Consider the following 18,362-nt stretch of genomic DNA (forward strand, 5'->3'; position numbering starts at 1 on the left):
ACGAATTGCCTTATAGGTGATTAACAAGGTTTCTTTGTCCGCACCCCAAATGCAGTGGCATGTACAGACTACCTGAAAAGGCTGTCGAATGTGACTCCGAGAATCTTGGGGTAACTTATGGTCGGAATCATTTCGCCATCGACACTAATATTCAACAGCCAGTGTTCTTCTGCCGTCCATGTTGTGAATAGAGGTGTGCACGTGAGTGTGCGTGAGACACGAAAATAATATCTTCGTGAGTGTGCGTGAGTAACGAATTTCGGAAAAAAACGCTCACGAAAATAATCCCGCTTACGAACATAAAATGCTTACGAGTTGAATTCATTTATAATTTTAGTGATGGTGTGGTGTTAACAGTTTTATAATGCTCTCGATTTTAATCATACTCATGTTTTCACTCAGGTTCTATTTGTAAATTACTCATAAAATTATTCGTGGGTCACGACATTTAAAAGATTTTCGTGTGTGAGTGTGCTTGAGTACAAATTTTCTTTTCGTGAGCATGAGTCCTACCAAAAAATATCGTGCGTGAGAGTGCGTGAATAAGATTTCTCCGTCGTGCGTGTGCGTGAGCAAAATATTAGTCACGTGCACACATCTAGTAGTGAATAGTGTGGCTGAAGATTTGGTAGCAGACATCCTAAAATTTCTACCAGTACCGGGTAGGATCAGCAAGTTAGACGTTTTATCAATCGTATATGTTATCAACATTGGATGCCATGATTGTATAGTCGTATAGTCGTTTAGGTATGATACAATCTCGACGCCGTCAGAAGGGGGTGGAATAGAGGATATGTAGAGTTTAAAGAGTGCCGGAGATATCATCCCATCCTGGGGAACTTCCTGTTTCACTCTACGGTGTCCTGACTTCCTATCCCTAAATTTCACGTCCGACTTGCGCCCGCACAAATAATTCGTAACCCAACGCTTGGTACCTGCCGGTAGGGACATGTTCTCGAATATTCTGGCATGGTCAACGAGGACCGAGTTGTGACTCGGCTTGGCCTGATTGAGTCTCCTACTTATGTATTCTGAAATGGCATGCAAAGCCGTGGTCCTACTATTTACTTTGCGGAATCCATGTTGATTATTGGCAGCTGGAAATTTCTCCACAGTGCTAGGGAGGACTAGTGCCTCAGGTGTCTTGGCTACTGGCGAGAGAAGGAAACTCGGTCTGTACGATTCACCCTTGCTCGAGTCTTTGCCTGTCTTCAGTATTGGAATCAACCCAACCCTTTTTAATACATCGGGTATCATTCCAAGGACAATTTGAGAAGTCTGGTCAAATACTCAACTTCCAGTATTCCCATACGCTTCAGCATTAGCATAGAGATACCGTCGGGCCCATCTCTTTGGATGGTTTCGTGCTGTTGAAGACATCGATAACTTCGGCTGTGGTCGGCTCGGAGACCTTTTCGATCAATCAATCGAGGGATGCTTGCCAACTTGTCGGTTGAAAAATCTGGAGCATTTCTTCGAATCAGTCACTGTCACGTCGCCAAAGGAAATCCCTAGTAGCGGGGTTCAAGAGGGCTCTCCCTGTTGACCACAACTTATTTGTGTCTAAGTTACATTGCTTCAAGTGTTCTAACCATGTGTTCCCCTTGTGCTCATCGAATATCTTACTAAGCTTTAGATTCAGTTCAGTTCAGCAGAGTTATCACGACGGCGTTCATCACACTCGCCTGTGAGTCCCAGTGTTTCTGCTGGGAAGTTGGCATCAGTGAGACCATTTTGGTAGTACTCCTTCGGTTTTGCCTCAAAATAGGCCTCAGTCTCGGCGATCACCTCCTCATTTCAGCCAATTTTTTTCCCTGCGAGCATCCTTTTGAGGTCTGAGAATAAGAAAAAGTCGCTGGGGCCAGATCTGGAGAATACGGTGGGTGGGGAAGCAATTCGAAGCCCAATTCATGAATTTTTGCCATCGTTCTCAATGACTTGTGGCACGGTGCGTTGTCTTGGTGGAACAACACTTTTTTCTTCTTCATATGGGGCCGTTTTGCCGCGATTTCGACCTTCAAACGCTCCAATAACGCCATATAATAGTCACTGTTGATAGTTTTTCCCTTCTCAAGATAATCGAAAAAATTATTCCATGCGCATACCAAAAAACAGAGGCCATTACATTGCCAGCAGGCTTTTGAGTCTTTCCACGCTTCAGAGACGGTTCACCGGTCGCTGTCCACTCAGCCGACTGTCGATTGGACTCAGGAGTGTAGTGATGGAGCCATGTTTCATCCATTGTCACATATCGACGGAAAAACTTGGGTGTATTACGAGTTAACAGCTGCAAACACCGCTCAGAATCATCAACACGTTGTTGTTTTTGGTCAAATGTGAGCTCGCGCGGCACCCATTTTGCACAGAGCTCCGCATATCCAAATATTGATGAATGATATGACCAACACGTTCTTTTGACATCTCTAAGGCCTCTTCTATCTCGATCAACTTCATTTTACGGTCATTCAACATCATTTTGTGGATTTTTTTGATGTTTTCGTCGGTAACCACCTCTTTCGGGCATCCACTGCGTTCACCGTCCTCCGTGCTCATTTCACCACGTTTGAATTTTACATACCAATCAATTATTGTTGATTTCCCTGGGACAGAGTACGGAAACTCATTATCAAGCCAAGTTTTTGCTTCCACCGTAGTTTTTCCCTTCAGAAAACATTATTTTATCAAAACACGAAATTCCTTTTTTCCATTTTTTTCACAATAACAAAAGTTGCTTCACAAAAGACGCTCTATCTCACAAACTAATTGACTTACAGACGTCAAATTTTGACACGAATCATTTGTGTGAGACCGGGAACTTATCAGCCAACCTGTTATTCCCAGTTGACTTTCTTTTGGTTGATCAACGTCCGTTCAGAGTTTATGAAATCGGAGGGTCGGTTAATAGTGAGAATTGTGGGAAGGTGGTCTGATCCCAGTGAAATAACGGGTTGCCGTGGTACGTCATTTGTCAGACCAAATTACGCTAAAGACATATCAATGACATAATCCGTTGTGACGTGATTTTCTCGAAGGAAATTACTGTATGTGATACATGGTGGTGGGTATGTGGGTTTCGATCCAGTCGAACTCACGGTTTTATATACACAGAGAATACTGATTGGTTGTGATAGCGGAATTTACTGTCATCCTCCTTTTGGCAGTTGCAGCAACTATCTGCTGGCAGTTGTGACAACCGAAATAATAGTTGTAAATAAATTAAATAGATTGACACAACTGTGATTTCATTCTAAATGCAGAATTTAATTATAACAATCGATTTTCAACCAATGTTACCGCCACTGGTCACCCTGTGTTGTGAATTTAATTTTTAATTGACGAATCGATTCCGATTATCGAATCATTATTATCATTACCAACTTTAACCATACTTCATTGTCACATTTCTTAAACCCATTCTTTCTTTCTACAATAGTTGGTTGAATTAACCAGAAGCAAAGATTCTTCTAGAAAAAACTTTAAAAATAAGTTGGTGATTTTGATACCAATAAGTATGTACATAACCTTGAACTTTAAAAATATTTAATAAATGTATTAATTTTAAGGAATTAAAACATATGGTTGCGCTTAGAATAAGCAATAAAGAAATAAATGGATTTCGCTAAACTTTAACCTGTGTTGGAAATTTATTCAAAATCGCCACGAACCTTCTATTGGGAACAAAATTTTTTAATTCTTATTGCGGACTCCCTCGTCTTAACTGGTATTGACCTGGAAAGAGAAGATAAGCTGCCGAATTCCACGAAGCTGATTGTGACATATCCTAAGCCACACGTAAGTACTAAAATGGACTCTTCTATAGGTCAGGGCGAACCACATAACCTCAACGTCGCCAACCAGAAAGCATCCACAATATTGTGCCAACTTTGCCACGAGTCTATTAATGGAACTGTTGTATGTTGCCGTGATTGCCAAAAGCCTTACCACGAAAATTGTAGCAAAGCTTCGGAACCTTTCAACTCATGGACTTGTCCACCCTGCACACTCCGCTCCAGTAAAAGCATAAGATCTTGTGGAAGCTCACGCTCCTCTAGTATTTCACACATTTCGTGTAATAGTAAAACAGCTCTTGAACTCAAAAGATTGGAGGAGGAACGAGAACTTGCAGCAAAAAGGGATCAAGAATACCTAGCCAAGAAGTATAAAATTTTGGAAGAGCTCGAGGAATCTCCAGAAATAGATCGTACCATAGTTGGCGTAAATGAAATGGGTGTGAATTTGGGAAAATCTGCTGTAGATATGTTACTTACCCCAAATGTAGAGGCTGACATGCCAAACTTAACCTCAATGGCCGCAAAAGCCCCGGAATGTATGCCCACAACCTACCCGTTTATGTCAGCTGTTGCCCACAACATGGTACCATCGCAAGCCAATAATACGAATAACAACAATAATTCGTTCGATTTTATTGATCCAATGTTTGCACTTCATTCGACAAAACGTCAGAATGTACATCCTACAACTCAATGCTCTTTTCGTGACAGCAGTAACGTACAACAAACATCATTTGGTCTCCATAATAACAAACATCATTTGGTACAACCGGCAAACCCTAGCTGTATTAAAGACAGCGGTAATTTTCAACAAACACCACCAGGTTCTCATAACTTGCCTGATACATCCCAGCCACACTTGGAACAGCCATCAACAACCCAACGCAGACTAACATCTGACCAACTACACGCTCGTCAAACCGTACCAAAGGAACTACCCACCTTTTCAGGCTCACCCGAAGAATGGCCCTTGTTCAATTCCACGTACGAATGGTCCACCGCCGTCTGTGGTCTAACTGATGCAGAAAACCTCATACGTCTGCAACGGGCATTACGTGGAGAGGCATTAGAAGCCGTCAAACGTATACTAGTCCATCCTTCGTGTGTCTCCCATGCAATTTCAATTTTGAAAGTTTTGTACGGCCAGCCCGATAAAATATTATTTGCACTAAAAAGTAAAATAAAATCACTTCCATCCGTCAATCCGAATAAAATGGAATCAATTACAAATTTTGCTATTCACGTTAAAGGTCTTCAATCCACAATTGAAGCCTGTGGCCTTGATGATGAGCTTAACGATTCATCTCTACTCCAAGAGCTTATATCCAAATTACCACCATACTATCAAATCAACTGGGGAGCACAAAAATTAATTTTACAGCAAAGTGGGAAAAAAGTAAACTTACTTGATTTTTCTGCATGGATTTTTGACATTGGCCTTTCAGCTAGTACCGTTAATGTTGAAAATAATATTCATTCTTCATCTACCCACAATCGTAAACAAAAAAACGAGTATGTAAACACTCACGGAGATGAGAAGAAAAAGAAATGTCATGTATGTAAGGGAGATTGTAATAACATTGCTAATTGTCAAAAATTCCTTGAGTACGATCGTAAAGAAAGGTGGAATGCAATAAAGCAATTTGATTTGTGCAAGCACTGCTTAAGAAAACACTCAGGTGTTTGCTACAACAAAAACAAGAACTGTAACGTCGATGGGTGCCAATATAAACATCACCACTTATTGCATGGCTCAAGAAACTCACCACACATGCATCCAGAGAGAAGTAATGAGAAGAGAGTGGATACAAAAGAGATTAATATAAACAAAGAAGAGGAAAATCTGAACACTCATGACGTCACGAAACAACCACTCCTCTTTAAAGTATTACCAGTATGTATTCATGGCAACAACAACAAAGTCGTACATACTTTTGCATTTTTAGATGACGGGTCGTCAACTAGCTTAATAGAAGAGAATATTTTAAATCAATTAGATTTAAAAGGTGAAACTGAACAGCTCTGTCTTAAATGGACGGCTAATGTGAAACGGACTGAGAGTAAGTCACAACGACTGCAAATACGAGTATCAGGACAAAATAAAAAACCATTTTCACTTGATGTACGGTCTGTGAAACAACTTTTATTGCCTGAACAATCGATGGACTATGAATCTCTTTGCCAGAAATACTCTTATTTAAAAGGGTTACCCATCGAAAGCTATTGTGCTGCTACTCCAAAAATTCTTATTGGATTGAACAATGCGAATTTGACAATTTGTAATAAAGTTAGAGAAGGAGGGGTAGGGAAACCAATTGCCATAAAGACAGCGCTTGGTTGGACTGTGTTTGGCCCCTGCGGCGATTCACCCTACTCACCCTTCTCTATGCATATTTGCGAATGTTCAGAGAACGACTCCAAAATACACCAGATGGTGAAATTATTTTATAACGTTGAAAATTTGGGCATAAATTTTGTGAAACAACATACAAATAAAGAAGATGAAAAATCAATGAATATACTAAAAACATTTACCCATCAGCGTGCGGACGGACATTACCAAACATCACTGTTGTGGCGTTATGACGAAGTGTTATTTCCAGATAATTATGAGATGGCAAAAAAGAGACTTGTCTGTCTCGAAAATAAATTATTGAAAAATAAAGACTTGTTGAATACATTCGTGGAAACTTTGAGAAATTATCTAGCAAAGGGTTTTATTAGCAAGATTGACCCAACTGAAAAGTTTCAAAGGGTTTGGTACTTGCCAATATTTCCCGTATTTAATAAAAACAAACCAGGCAAGTGCAGAATTGTATGGGACGCAGCGGCGAAGTTTAACGGGGTCTCTTTAAATTCAATGTTGCTTAAAGGCCCAGATTTTTTATGCTCACTTCAAGCCATTTTGTATAAATTTAGAGAAAGATCAGTAGCGATCTGCGGTGACATCGAGCAAATGTTTCACCAGGTGTTTATTCGGGAAGAAGATAGGCACGTTCAGCGTTTTCTATGGCGAAACTGCCAAACGGATGTGGAGCCAGACGTGTACATTATGAATGTGATGACCTTCGGAGCATCTTGTTCTCCTTGTATCTCCCAATATATAAAAAATGTAAATGCCGCAAAATTCGAAGAAAAGCTACCACAAGCAGCGTCGGCAGTTAAGGAAAATCATTACGTAGACGACTTCCTTTACTCTACAGATACACCAGAACAAGCAATTCAAATAGCAAAAGAAACCCATTTTATACAAAGGCAAGCTGGCTTCAATTTAAGAAACTGGTGCTCCAACGTACCAGCTGTTATTGAACGACTAGAAGGCCAACTAGCAAAATCACAAAAACAGCTTAACATCGGATCGGACAAGGAAACTGAAAAAATTTTGGGTGTTTTTTGGAATCCTCCAACGGATAAAATTGTCTTTAAAATATCCCCTCATATTTTAGAGAATGATGTAGTCTGCGGTAGAAAATATGCAACCAAAAGGCAAATATTGAAAATTTTAATGGCAATTTATGACCCGCTGGGTTTAGTCGGCAACTTCCTCATGTACCTCAAAATAATTCTTCAAGAAATTTGGAAATCCGGGGTTGAGTGGGATGAACCCATCAAGAAAGAACAAAATGAAAAATGGATAAAATGGTTACAACATCTACCGGAATTAGAGAACGTGAGCATTCAGCGATGTTATCTCAAGTGTATATCTGATTACAACAACACAGAAGTCGAGCTACACACGTTTGTAGATGCAAGCGAGAACGGCTACGCCGCAGTAGCTTATCTTCGAATAGTTAATGGTGAGAGTGTGGTTTGCTCATTAGTCGGTTCTAAAACGAGAGTTGCTCCATTGCGTGTTATCTCAATACCTCGTTTAGAACTCATGGCTGCTCTCATTGGTACCCGATTTGCAAACACCATAATAAGCAATCATTCTATCAAAATAAATAGGAAATATTTTTGGTCCGATTCAAGGACGGTCCTAAGTTGGCTCACTTATAATAACAAAAAATACCACCAGTTTGTTGCCCTCCGAGTAAGTGAGATTCTCGAAACTACTGAATTGGGTGAGTGGAATTGGATAACAGGCAAAGAAAACGTAGCTGACGAGGCAACTAAATGGGCAAGAAAGCCTGATATTTCTGCTGAGAGTCGTTGGTTTAAGGGACCGAATTTTCTTCTAAAACCGAAAAGTGAGTGGCCTTTAGAAAAAATAGAATTGGTTCCACCAAACATCGAATCAAGAGAGACGGTTCTACTACACGTGGACACAACACCAATTATAGAAATCGATCGATTTTCGAAATGGAAAAGACTTTTGAGAACCACTGCATACGTATTGCGATTTTGTAATATTATCAAAAAGAAACAAAAACACAAAGAACTAACATCTGAAGAAATTTTAAAGGCAGAAAGTGTATTGTTTCGCTTGGCACAACTAGAATTTTATTCGGATGAAATTCACGCTCTCAAAATGAACAAACGAGTAAGTAAGGCTAGTTCTATATACAAAGTTTCACCTTTTTTGGATGAATGCGATATTCTTCGGGTTGACGGGCGCTTAAATGAAGCATGGATTTCGGAAGATACAAGAAATCCAACTATTTTGCCCAGAGCTAGCCGCATAACAATGCTGTTAATTAATGATTTCCATTCACATTTTCACCATATGAACCACGAAACAGTGGTTAATGAGATTCGACAAAAATTCTACATACCTAAATTAAGAGCGGTTCTCAAAAGAGTTGTAAAAAATTGTCAGATATGCAAAATAAGGAAAGCTGCTCCAACCATTCCTCAAATGGCAAGGTTGCCGACAGCCCGACTTGCGGCATTTTGTGCTCCCTTTTCGTACACGGGGTTAGATTACTTCGGCCCAATTATGGTTACAGTCGGCAGGCATACGGAGAAAAGATATGGTGCTCTATTCACCTGCTTGACGATGAGAGCCATCCACATTGAAATAGTCACCACACTTAATACATCATCATGCATTATGGCAATTAGAAATTTCATGTGTCGCCGTGGGATTCCAAATGAGTTCTACAGTGACAACGGCACAAATTTTGTTAGTGCAGAAAGGGAACTACGCGAAGCGGCAAAGGAGGTTGACAAAAATGAGTTGGTTCGTAAATTCACCACCACAACAACAAAATGGAATTTTAATCCCCCATCGTCACCACATATGGGTGGCGCATGGGAAAGGCTTGTGCGATCCATAAAAACTGTTTACTATAATATTACGCCAACTAGAATACCAAATGAAGAGTTACTGCGAGGTATGATGGCGGAGGTGGAAAATATTATAAACTCACGGCCTCTTGTGTATGTACCCATCGATAATGAGAATGGTGAGGCAATCACACCAAACCATTTTTTAGTTGGTTCTTCTAACGGTATGAAGCCTTTAGCAATGTATGATGATAGTGGAGTTGCACTGAGGAACAATTGGTTGTATTCTCAACAGTATGCCGAAAGATTTTGGCGGCGATGGGTCAAAGAATATTTACCATCATTAACATTTCGGTCAAAGTGGCATGAGAAAGCAAAACCAATAAGTGTTGGCGATCTGGTTATTGTGGTCGACCCGTCGAGTCCAAGGAACGTGTGGCTTAGAGGAAAAGTTGTTGAAACTTCCATAGCAAAAGATGGGCAAGTTCGTAGCGCAAAAATTCTTACATCCAACGGTGTATTAGTGAGACCCGCTGCCAGATTAGCGGTTTTGGATGTGGCTAAAAATTGAGAGTATTCCTACGAAAGCTTCTAGTAATACTGCAGGGGGGTGTTACCGCCACTGGTCACCCTGTGTTGTGAATTTAATTTTTAATTGACGAATCGATTCCGATTATCGAATCATTATTATCATTACCAACTTTAACCATACTTCATTGTCACATTTCTTAAACCCATTCTTTCTTTCTACAATAGTTGGTTGAATTAACCAGAAGCAAAGATTCTTCTAGAAAAAACTTTAAAAATAAGTTGGTGATTTTGATACCAATAAGTATGTACATAACCTTGAACTTTAAAAATATTTAATAAATGTATTAATTTTAAGGAATTAAAACATATGGTTGCGCTTAGAATAAGCAATAAAGAAATAAATGGATTTCGCTAAACTTTAACCTGTGTTGGAAATTTATTCAAAATCGCCACGAACCTTCTATTGGGAACAACCAATATTTACTCTGTGTACATACTTGTATATTTTAAATTTGTGTTTTAATAATTTCTTATTTTATTCGTTTATATTAACATTTCTTCACGTTTCCCTTTAATCCATAGTGTTAAAGTTAGGAAATAGTTGAAATTCTTCTGCAATCTCTCTGGTCTTATTCGTTCATGTTATTTTAGACTGTAGGAGAACTTCATCTAAGATCATTTCACTTTCTATAATTCTCTTAGAAGCTTATTCACATGGTTCGGTTTTAAAAAAAAGATTTATGGGGGACTTGTATGTGATAAGATTTCTGTTACTTGTGAATAACTAAATAAAATATTTATGGGAGTCCCCAATATCCAAATAGGATTGAATTTTACAATTTCCATAGCATATGCCATAAAAACACCCTATACCAAATTTCCTTAAGGTCGGTTAAAAATCGAGGTCTGTATGTTGTTTGCAACAACATTCGAAGAAGTAAGATAGACAGGCTGGATTTGATGGAACTAACACGCAGAAAAGGAATATGATCACCCCAAACATGTTTCAAGAACAAAATGCTATTTTTGGACGGTGAAGATGGAACATTTTTGTCTACTTGCAACAAAAACTATATTTGGCTCCATAAAGCAGGACTTGATTTGCTGATCTATCATACACATTTTTAAAGGTCTAACATCCGTCGATTCATAGTCACTGTTTTTTTTTCGTTTGGTTCATTATAAAATAACAACAACAATAAAATTTTGTACATATGTTCCTAAATAAAAATACGCTTGCAAACGTCATTGATCGTCTGATAAAAATTTTAACTACAGCCAATGGCAAGGAAAAACATCCGATACAACCGCCACTGCCACCACCATCACAATGGCCCCCTAGCCAGCGTCCATAAATTAAATAACCCAGAGACTAAGTGCCCATTGGCTTTTGCAAATTTTCGCTTGGCTAGCCAGGCAGTTCATTTGAAATATTTCTACAATTTGCAAAATGTCATTCTCTAAGAATCGCCTCATAATTTGGCAAGTCATTAGAGAAAAACCAAAAAAAAAAACGGAACATTTTCAAATTTTTATTTATGTGCATGAATCTAATATCGAATATTATAGAGGTGGTGCATATATGTACATCCGTGCATTTCATTCCATAATTAGTCAAGGTCGAATTTGTGTAATGCTCTCACAGCTACCGCAATAAAACCCTCGTACCAGTCCAGTTTGTGGTCAATTAATTATACATTTACATTTGAATTCGATGCATTTCAGCCTAAACAACAAATCAATCTCAGGCACAATTATTATTGTCAATGCGTCATTCGAATTCGAATGCAGCTAATAGCACAATGAAACTAGTTACAATTTTTACCGAAGGTATCGTGGTGTGTGTGTAAAGTGTTGCTGACTCTTGTCAGATAGTGTTCGTCATTGAGTTTGTGGCGCCTGATATTCAATTGGATTTGTAGTATTTCCGCAAGTCTTAGAATCAGTGTGAAGTATATTAAATTAGTCATTCCATTAGTAACACATTGAAATATCAATTTCCCACCACACTAAGTGCATACATTATTGACACGGGTGAAAATATCTGCTTGAGCTTGTGTAGTGAAATGTGTTACAAAACGCACAAAAATTGTTATAATGATATCGGTGCATTGCCAAACTACAGCAACAACACCGAAAAAGACTGTTTCCCATATACACAGAGAAGAGATTGGTTGGAAATCGGTTGAAGTAAAGAAAATTCTACATTTATAATTAAATATCAGTTGCCCCAATCTATGTATTATAAAGGGTGGTTAAATTGTAAGGGCCGATGTTGAATGTGAACCACACCTAAACGCCAAGTTTTTTTTCCGAATTTTATTTGACATTTCTCTATTTCAGACCTACTCAATTTGAACCATGGACGTCGTGAATGGGCAGAATGGTTCCAAGAAATGGCAACAGTGGATGATCAATTTTCGAAGAAACTCATCTTCAGTAATGAGGCACATTTTCACCTCAGTGGATTCGTCAATAAACAGAATTGCCGCATTTAGGCGAATCAGAATCCAAGAGTGATTGTCGAAAAACCAATGCACCCACAAAGAGTGACTGTTTGGTGCGGTTTATGGACTGGCGGCATCATCGGGCCGTATTTTTTCAAAAATGAGGCCGGTCAGGCAGTTACTGTGAATGGTGTTCACTATCGTGAGATGATAACGAACTTTTTATGGCCTGAATGGGAAGATATGGATGTGGACGATACGTGGTTTCAGCAGGACGGTGCCACTTGCCACACAGCTAACGAAACAATGGCTCTTTTGAGCAACAAATTCAATGGCCGTATTATCTCACGTAATGGCGATGTCAATTGACCGCCAAGATCATGTGATTTGACACCGTTGGACTTTTTTCTTTGGGGTTATTTGAAAGAAAAGGTGTACGTCGATAAGCCAGCAACAATTCAAGAGCTAAAGGATGAGATAATTCGGCACATTAACGGCATAGAACCTCCATTATGCCTCGGCGTCATCGAAAATTTGGACCATCGGATGAAGGTGTGCCACCGAGGTCGCGGCGCCCATTTGGCCGATATTTTCTTCCATACATAATTGAGTAAAAGCAATATATCGTAAGAAAATAAAATTTCAATAATATCCTAAATAGTTTGTGTTTTATTCAAAATCAACATCGGCCCTTGAAATTTTAACCACCCTTTATGTGCAATCATACGTGGGTCTCTACTGCAATGTTTCGATTATTTCAATGGATTTACGTTTGTGATAGAAGACAGACAGTTGTAGGAGTTAAATGTCTCTACTTTATAAAATTTTGCACGAATTCGGACGACACAATTAATTGTCGTGGATGGATGACAATCACAACCGAATGCCATTTGAATAATTTTACAAATGTCATTTCTATTAAAATATTAATTTCATGTCTAAAGAAGGCGTATTTTTATTGCTTTAATTTTAAATCTTCTAAACATAATTTGTTACCTGGAGAACTCGGAATGTAACAGATCGGATGAGAAATGCACTTCCTCAATGGTCAAGGAGTCACAGATTGGACACATTTTTAAATGCCTTTGCATGGGAAATTTCCTGCGTTGATCCATTTTTATACCATACACTCTTTGTGCTCCGAGACACCCTTTTAATGCACCAATCTTTACAGTTTCAACAGGTATTTATCCCTACCATCCAGTCTGTGATTTGATCAATTAGTTCACTTTTTTCTGCGTAGGCCGACTCCATTTGTTTTCAAAACAAAAATTTAAACAAACACAAATATTTATTTTCTACCAAAAACAATGGAAGATGAAGATGGGAAAATGGCAGCAGAGGGTATCAAACCATTGACGGCGTTCGATGCAAACGTGTCGTTTATGATTTTTTGTTCCACAAATTAAACTAAGAATAAAAAGAAATTTATATCAGGGAATGACGTAGAACAATCGGTCAAAAGTTTCTCATTATTATTTACACAAAATTTAACATCATTAACTTACAAAAAATATTGCAAATTAAAAATGAACGAACGTGTATGTATCGAACACCGTAAATGCAACTTTTGGTATGACGTCTTCCATTTTCCAATCTTCCTTTTCTATTGTTTTTGTTTTCTACATATATCTATTCTCCTGGTCGCTCTCTGTTCGTTTCTCCGAATACACAATTTAATCTGTATTATCAATAATGTTTAGACTTAAACATTTAAAAATTTTGGGTGCCACGTTCATGTACCAACCACGTACCAAAATGCGATCACATTTATCCACAACGAAATATGGAATTCAAGTAGAGCATCACTTGCTCTCATTTGATTCTCTCACTGTGTTATGTTTATGTCTTTCGTTATCTATCTGCTTCGCCATTTTTATATTTTCCCTCGCTTTCTTTCTGATGATTCTAAACAAATATATGCTTATACAAAATTTCTAAATTAATATATGTTTGCATCCAGAAACGTTATATTTAAGAAAATGTAATGTCGCTCACATTCTAGCATATTAACATATATGCCCCAAAGATGTTACACTAGTTTATGAATATTATATGCTTGCACTTAAAATTAAAGTTCTAAATTTTTGGGTTCCACACATATAATATTTACACCGAAAGTTCACCACTGTGGTATCACAATGGACTGAATAGTCTAAGTGAGCCTGAAATATCGGGCTGCCACTATTCCTAACCTAACCTATACCGAAACATACACAGAAAATACAGATTGGTTGGTGACAACCGAATTTATTGCCAACCTCCTTTTGACAGTTGTAGCAACTATCAGTTGACAGTTGTGTCACCCGACTGATTCGGTCGACACAACTAATGCCTAATGTGGTATTGGTTGTAGCAACCTTCATCATTCGGTTGTGTTGCCCAACCTTAATAATACTCATGGCCAAATTAAAAACCAATTCCTTCCCAATTAATTTATATTTTATTTAAAAATATGAAATGAAACTAAATCTTAATTCAATGTATTTCACATTAAATTATGAAAACTACACTTTATAATTTTTACCGATTAAGTTGGTTGTAAATCAGCTCGTATATCCTTCCCCATGAATCATCGTCCTATGTGGCAAAAAATCTTTACTACAAACAAAATAAAAATTGATTAATAAAATAATTCATATATGTTCGTATCGTATCGTAATCATATATGTTGCGCGGTAATTACACGCAAAAACATAATTCTTTCCTCCCAAACGAAATTTTAGACAAAGTTCGTTTCTCATTTGCTTTTCGCTGTAAGGAAGTGTATTTGTGATGTATTTGTGATAAACGTTTATTCTTTTCCAGGATGTAAAAACAATTTCATAAAGACAAACTCAAAACAACATTGTTTTCTTGCTACACCCTCAAAAAAAATCGCTTCTCTAACATATGTTCCAAACATATTTTGCAGGAAGCACATATATTATTGGATACCGCCGAAACATTAATATGTTTGTTTTATGTGAGCATATTATATGTTTGGAAGCATTTTGAGTCCAAAAATAGTATATGCTTGGAAGAATTCCCCAAAGAAGAATGTGTTCATTCCCTCACATAATTTTCACTTCCACGAAATTTTTTAGTTCTTCGCATCTTTTTCTGTAATACAAATATGTCGGTTTTTTTCAAATGTCTATTCTCTTGGTTCCGAATGTCTATTCTCTTTATTCCGAATACTCCTTCTAACATTCAAATTAAATAATATTCAGACTTAAGCATATTAAATTTTTGGCCTTATCATGAAATAGTTTTCCGAAACAACATACAATCGGTTTCACAGAAATTTCTCTCATTTCATTCTCTCGCTGTGTTATGTTGATACTTTTTAATCAACCCTCCCGGTTTCCATCTCTATTTCTTTCTCTATACTAAGCAGTCCATCTCTCTCTGTCGCTCTCTGAATAAAGTATCACAACATATATATGTTTACTCGAAATTTGTAAATTTATATATGTTTGCATTCACACATATGATTTTTATGAAACATTCATGCCCCAAACATAATATATTCTAACATATTAACATAGATGTCCCAAACATTTTGTGTTAGTTTAGGAACATTACATGTTTGCACTTAAATATATTGTGTTTAAAAATTGTGCCCGAAACACATTTTGTTTATATCGGAACATATGAAAAACATATTTTTCTAACAGTGTAATTGCATTTTCCTTCACATCTTTCTCACATCCACGAGGTTTTTTAGTTCTTAACACCTTTTCCTGTAAAACCAACAATGTAGAAGAAATTATACGATTTTAAAAATATTTTCAATTTTTTTAGCTTTCGCCTGGACGGAGAATCGAACCGCGGACCATGCACTTTGTAAGCCAACACACTAACCACTGAGCTATGTACCTGTTATGGTCATCAATAGATAAATATCCATATAAGTTATATTTATATAGCATAGCTTGCGGCGCCCACGAACCGAATAAACAAAGTTTATTTAAAAGAAACAAACATTTAGTTTGGCATCGTGGAGCAGTGGTTGCTACGTCCGACTTGCATGCCAAGGGTCGTGGGTTCGATCCCTGCTTCGACCAAAGTTTTTTTTATACCCTCCACCATAGGATGGGGGTATATTAACTTTGTCATTCCGTTTGTAACACATCGAAATATTGCTCTAAGACCCCATAAAGTATATATATTCTGGGTCGTGGTGAAATTCTGAGTCGATCTGAGAATGTCCGTCCGTCCGTCCGTCTGTTGAAATCACGCTAACTTCCGAACGAAACAAGCTATCGACTTGAAACTTGGCGCAATTAGTTGTTATTGATGTAGGTCGGATGGTATTGCAAATGGGCTATATCGGTCCACTTTTACGTATAGCCCCCATATAAACGGACCCCCAAATTTGGCTTGCGAGGCCTCTAAGAGAAGCAAATTTCATCCGATCCGGCTGAAATTTGGTACATGGTGTTAGTATATGGTATCTAACAACCATGCAAAAATTGGTCCACATTGGTCCATAATTATATATAGCCCCCATATAAACCGATCCCCCGATTTGGCTTGCGAGGCCTATAAGAGAAGAAAATTTCATCCGATCTGGCTGAAATTTGGTACATGGTGTTAGTATATGGTCTCTAACAACCATGCAAAAATTGGTCCACATCGGTCCATAATTATATATAGCCCCCATATAAACCGATCCCCCGATTTGGCTTGCGAGGCCTCTAAGAGAAGCAAATTTCATCCGATCCGGCTGAAATTTGGTACATGGTGTTAATATATGGTCTCAAACTTCCATGCAAAAACTGGTCGACTTCGGTCCATAATTATATATAGCCCCCATATAAACCGATCCCCGGATTTGACCTCCGGAGCCCCTTGGAAGAGCAAAATTCATCCGATTCGGTTGAAATTTGGTACGTGATGTTAGTATATGGTATCCAACAACCATGCAGGAATTGGTTCATATCAGTCCATAATTATATATAGCACCCATATAAACCGATCCCGACATTTGACCTCCGGTTCATTTTGGAGAAGCAAAAGTCATCCGATCTGGTTGAAATTTTGTACGTGGTGGTAGTATATGATATTTAACAACCATGCCAAAAGTGGTCCATATCAGTCCATAATCATATATAGCCCCCCATATAAAGCGATCCCGAGATTTGGTTTTGGAGCCTCTTGGAGGAGCAAATTTTATCCGAGTCAGTTGAAATTTGATACATTGTGCTAGTATATGACCGTTAACAACCATGCCTATCTAGGTCCATATCGGTCTAAAGTTATATATAGCCTTCAGATAAATCGATCCCCAATCACACAAAAATTGGTCCATACCAATAATTGTATATAGCCCCCATATAAGCGACCCCCATATTTCAATTCTGGCTCCCTACGTACCGTGCAAAAGTCCATATCGATTCGTAATTATTTGTAGACTTACCTACACATACTTTTTTTTGTCTAATGTATACCACGTATGGACTAACTCAAAATTTTGAAAACGATTTAAGATACCACAACCCAAGTAATTCGATTGTGGATGACAGTCTTTCGTAGAAGTTTCTACGCAATCCATAGTGGAGGGTACATAAGATTCGGCCTGGCCGAACTTACGGCCGTTTATACTTGTTTTTACATATATTCCAGATATGTTCGGAAGATTCCGAAAAAATTGTTCAACATTACATTGTAGTATATTAAATTTTGAACTGTAAAATGAGTCTTATTAAAGACCTAAAGTCAGAAAAGAACAGGGTTTGATATAAACGAAATGGACTGTGTTTTTGTTTCAAAAATAACTTTTTTTATTGAAAAAATAAAAATTTTGTAACAAACGATTTTTTTTGGTGATAAAAGTTTAAAATTTTCAAAGCAATTCAAAAAACTCTAACAAAAGAAAAACGTTTTCGGTACACGTTTTTTGTGGGATCGGTTTTTCTGGGGGCTATATAACTATAGACTGATATGGACCAGGCTTCGTATGGTTGATAGCGGCTATATAACATACTAACACAATGTACCAAATTTCAACCGAGTCGGATGAATTATGGTTCTCCAACAGGCTCCGGAGGTCAAATATAATTATAGACCGCTATGGACCAATTTTTGCATTGTACCAAAGTTCAACCGGATCGGATGAATTTTGCTCCTCCAATAGGCTCCCGAAGTAAAATCTGGAGAACGGTTTCTATGGTGGCTAAATATAGTTATGGACCGATGTGGACCAATTTTTGCATGGTTATGAGAGGCCCTATACTATCACCACGTACCAAATTTCAACCGGATCGGATATAATTTGCTTCTCTAAGAGGATCCGCAAACCAAATCTGGGGGTCGGTTTATATGGGGGCAATACGCATTTGCAATACCATCCGACCTACATCAATAACAACTACTTGTGCCAAGTTTGAAGTTTCAACAGGTATTTATCCCTACCATCTACAGTTTCAACAGGTATTTA

The 18,362-nt window shown here is 38.0% G+C and overlaps 2 protein-coding genes across 5 annotated transcripts in view; one reads left to right on the top strand and one right to left on the bottom strand.

The window, feature by feature from the left end:
* Positions 1–18,362, bottom strand: part of LOC142235594 (protein rhomboid-like) — a 286,257-nt gene that overhangs the window by 211,597 nt on the left and 56,298 nt on the right. The gene's annotated exons all lie outside the window — the stretch shown is intronic.
* LOC142235646 (uncharacterized) lies at positions 3,805–9,531 on the top strand. Its single transcript, XM_075306910.1, has 3 exons — positions 3,805–4,873; positions 5,042–7,981; positions 8,681–9,531. The coding sequence occupies exons 1-3, from the start codon at positions 3,805–3,807 to the stop codon at positions 9,529–9,531; spliced, it is 4,860 nt and encodes a 1,619-aa protein (XP_075163025.1).

The sequence above is a fragment of the Haematobia irritans genome, chromosome 4 (genome assembly GCF_050003625.1).
Source record: "Haematobia irritans isolate KBUSLIRL chromosome 4, ASM5000362v1, whole genome shotgun sequence".
In the NCBI taxonomy this organism is placed as follows: Eukaryota; Metazoa; Arthropoda; class Insecta; order Diptera; family Muscidae; genus Haematobia; species Haematobia irritans.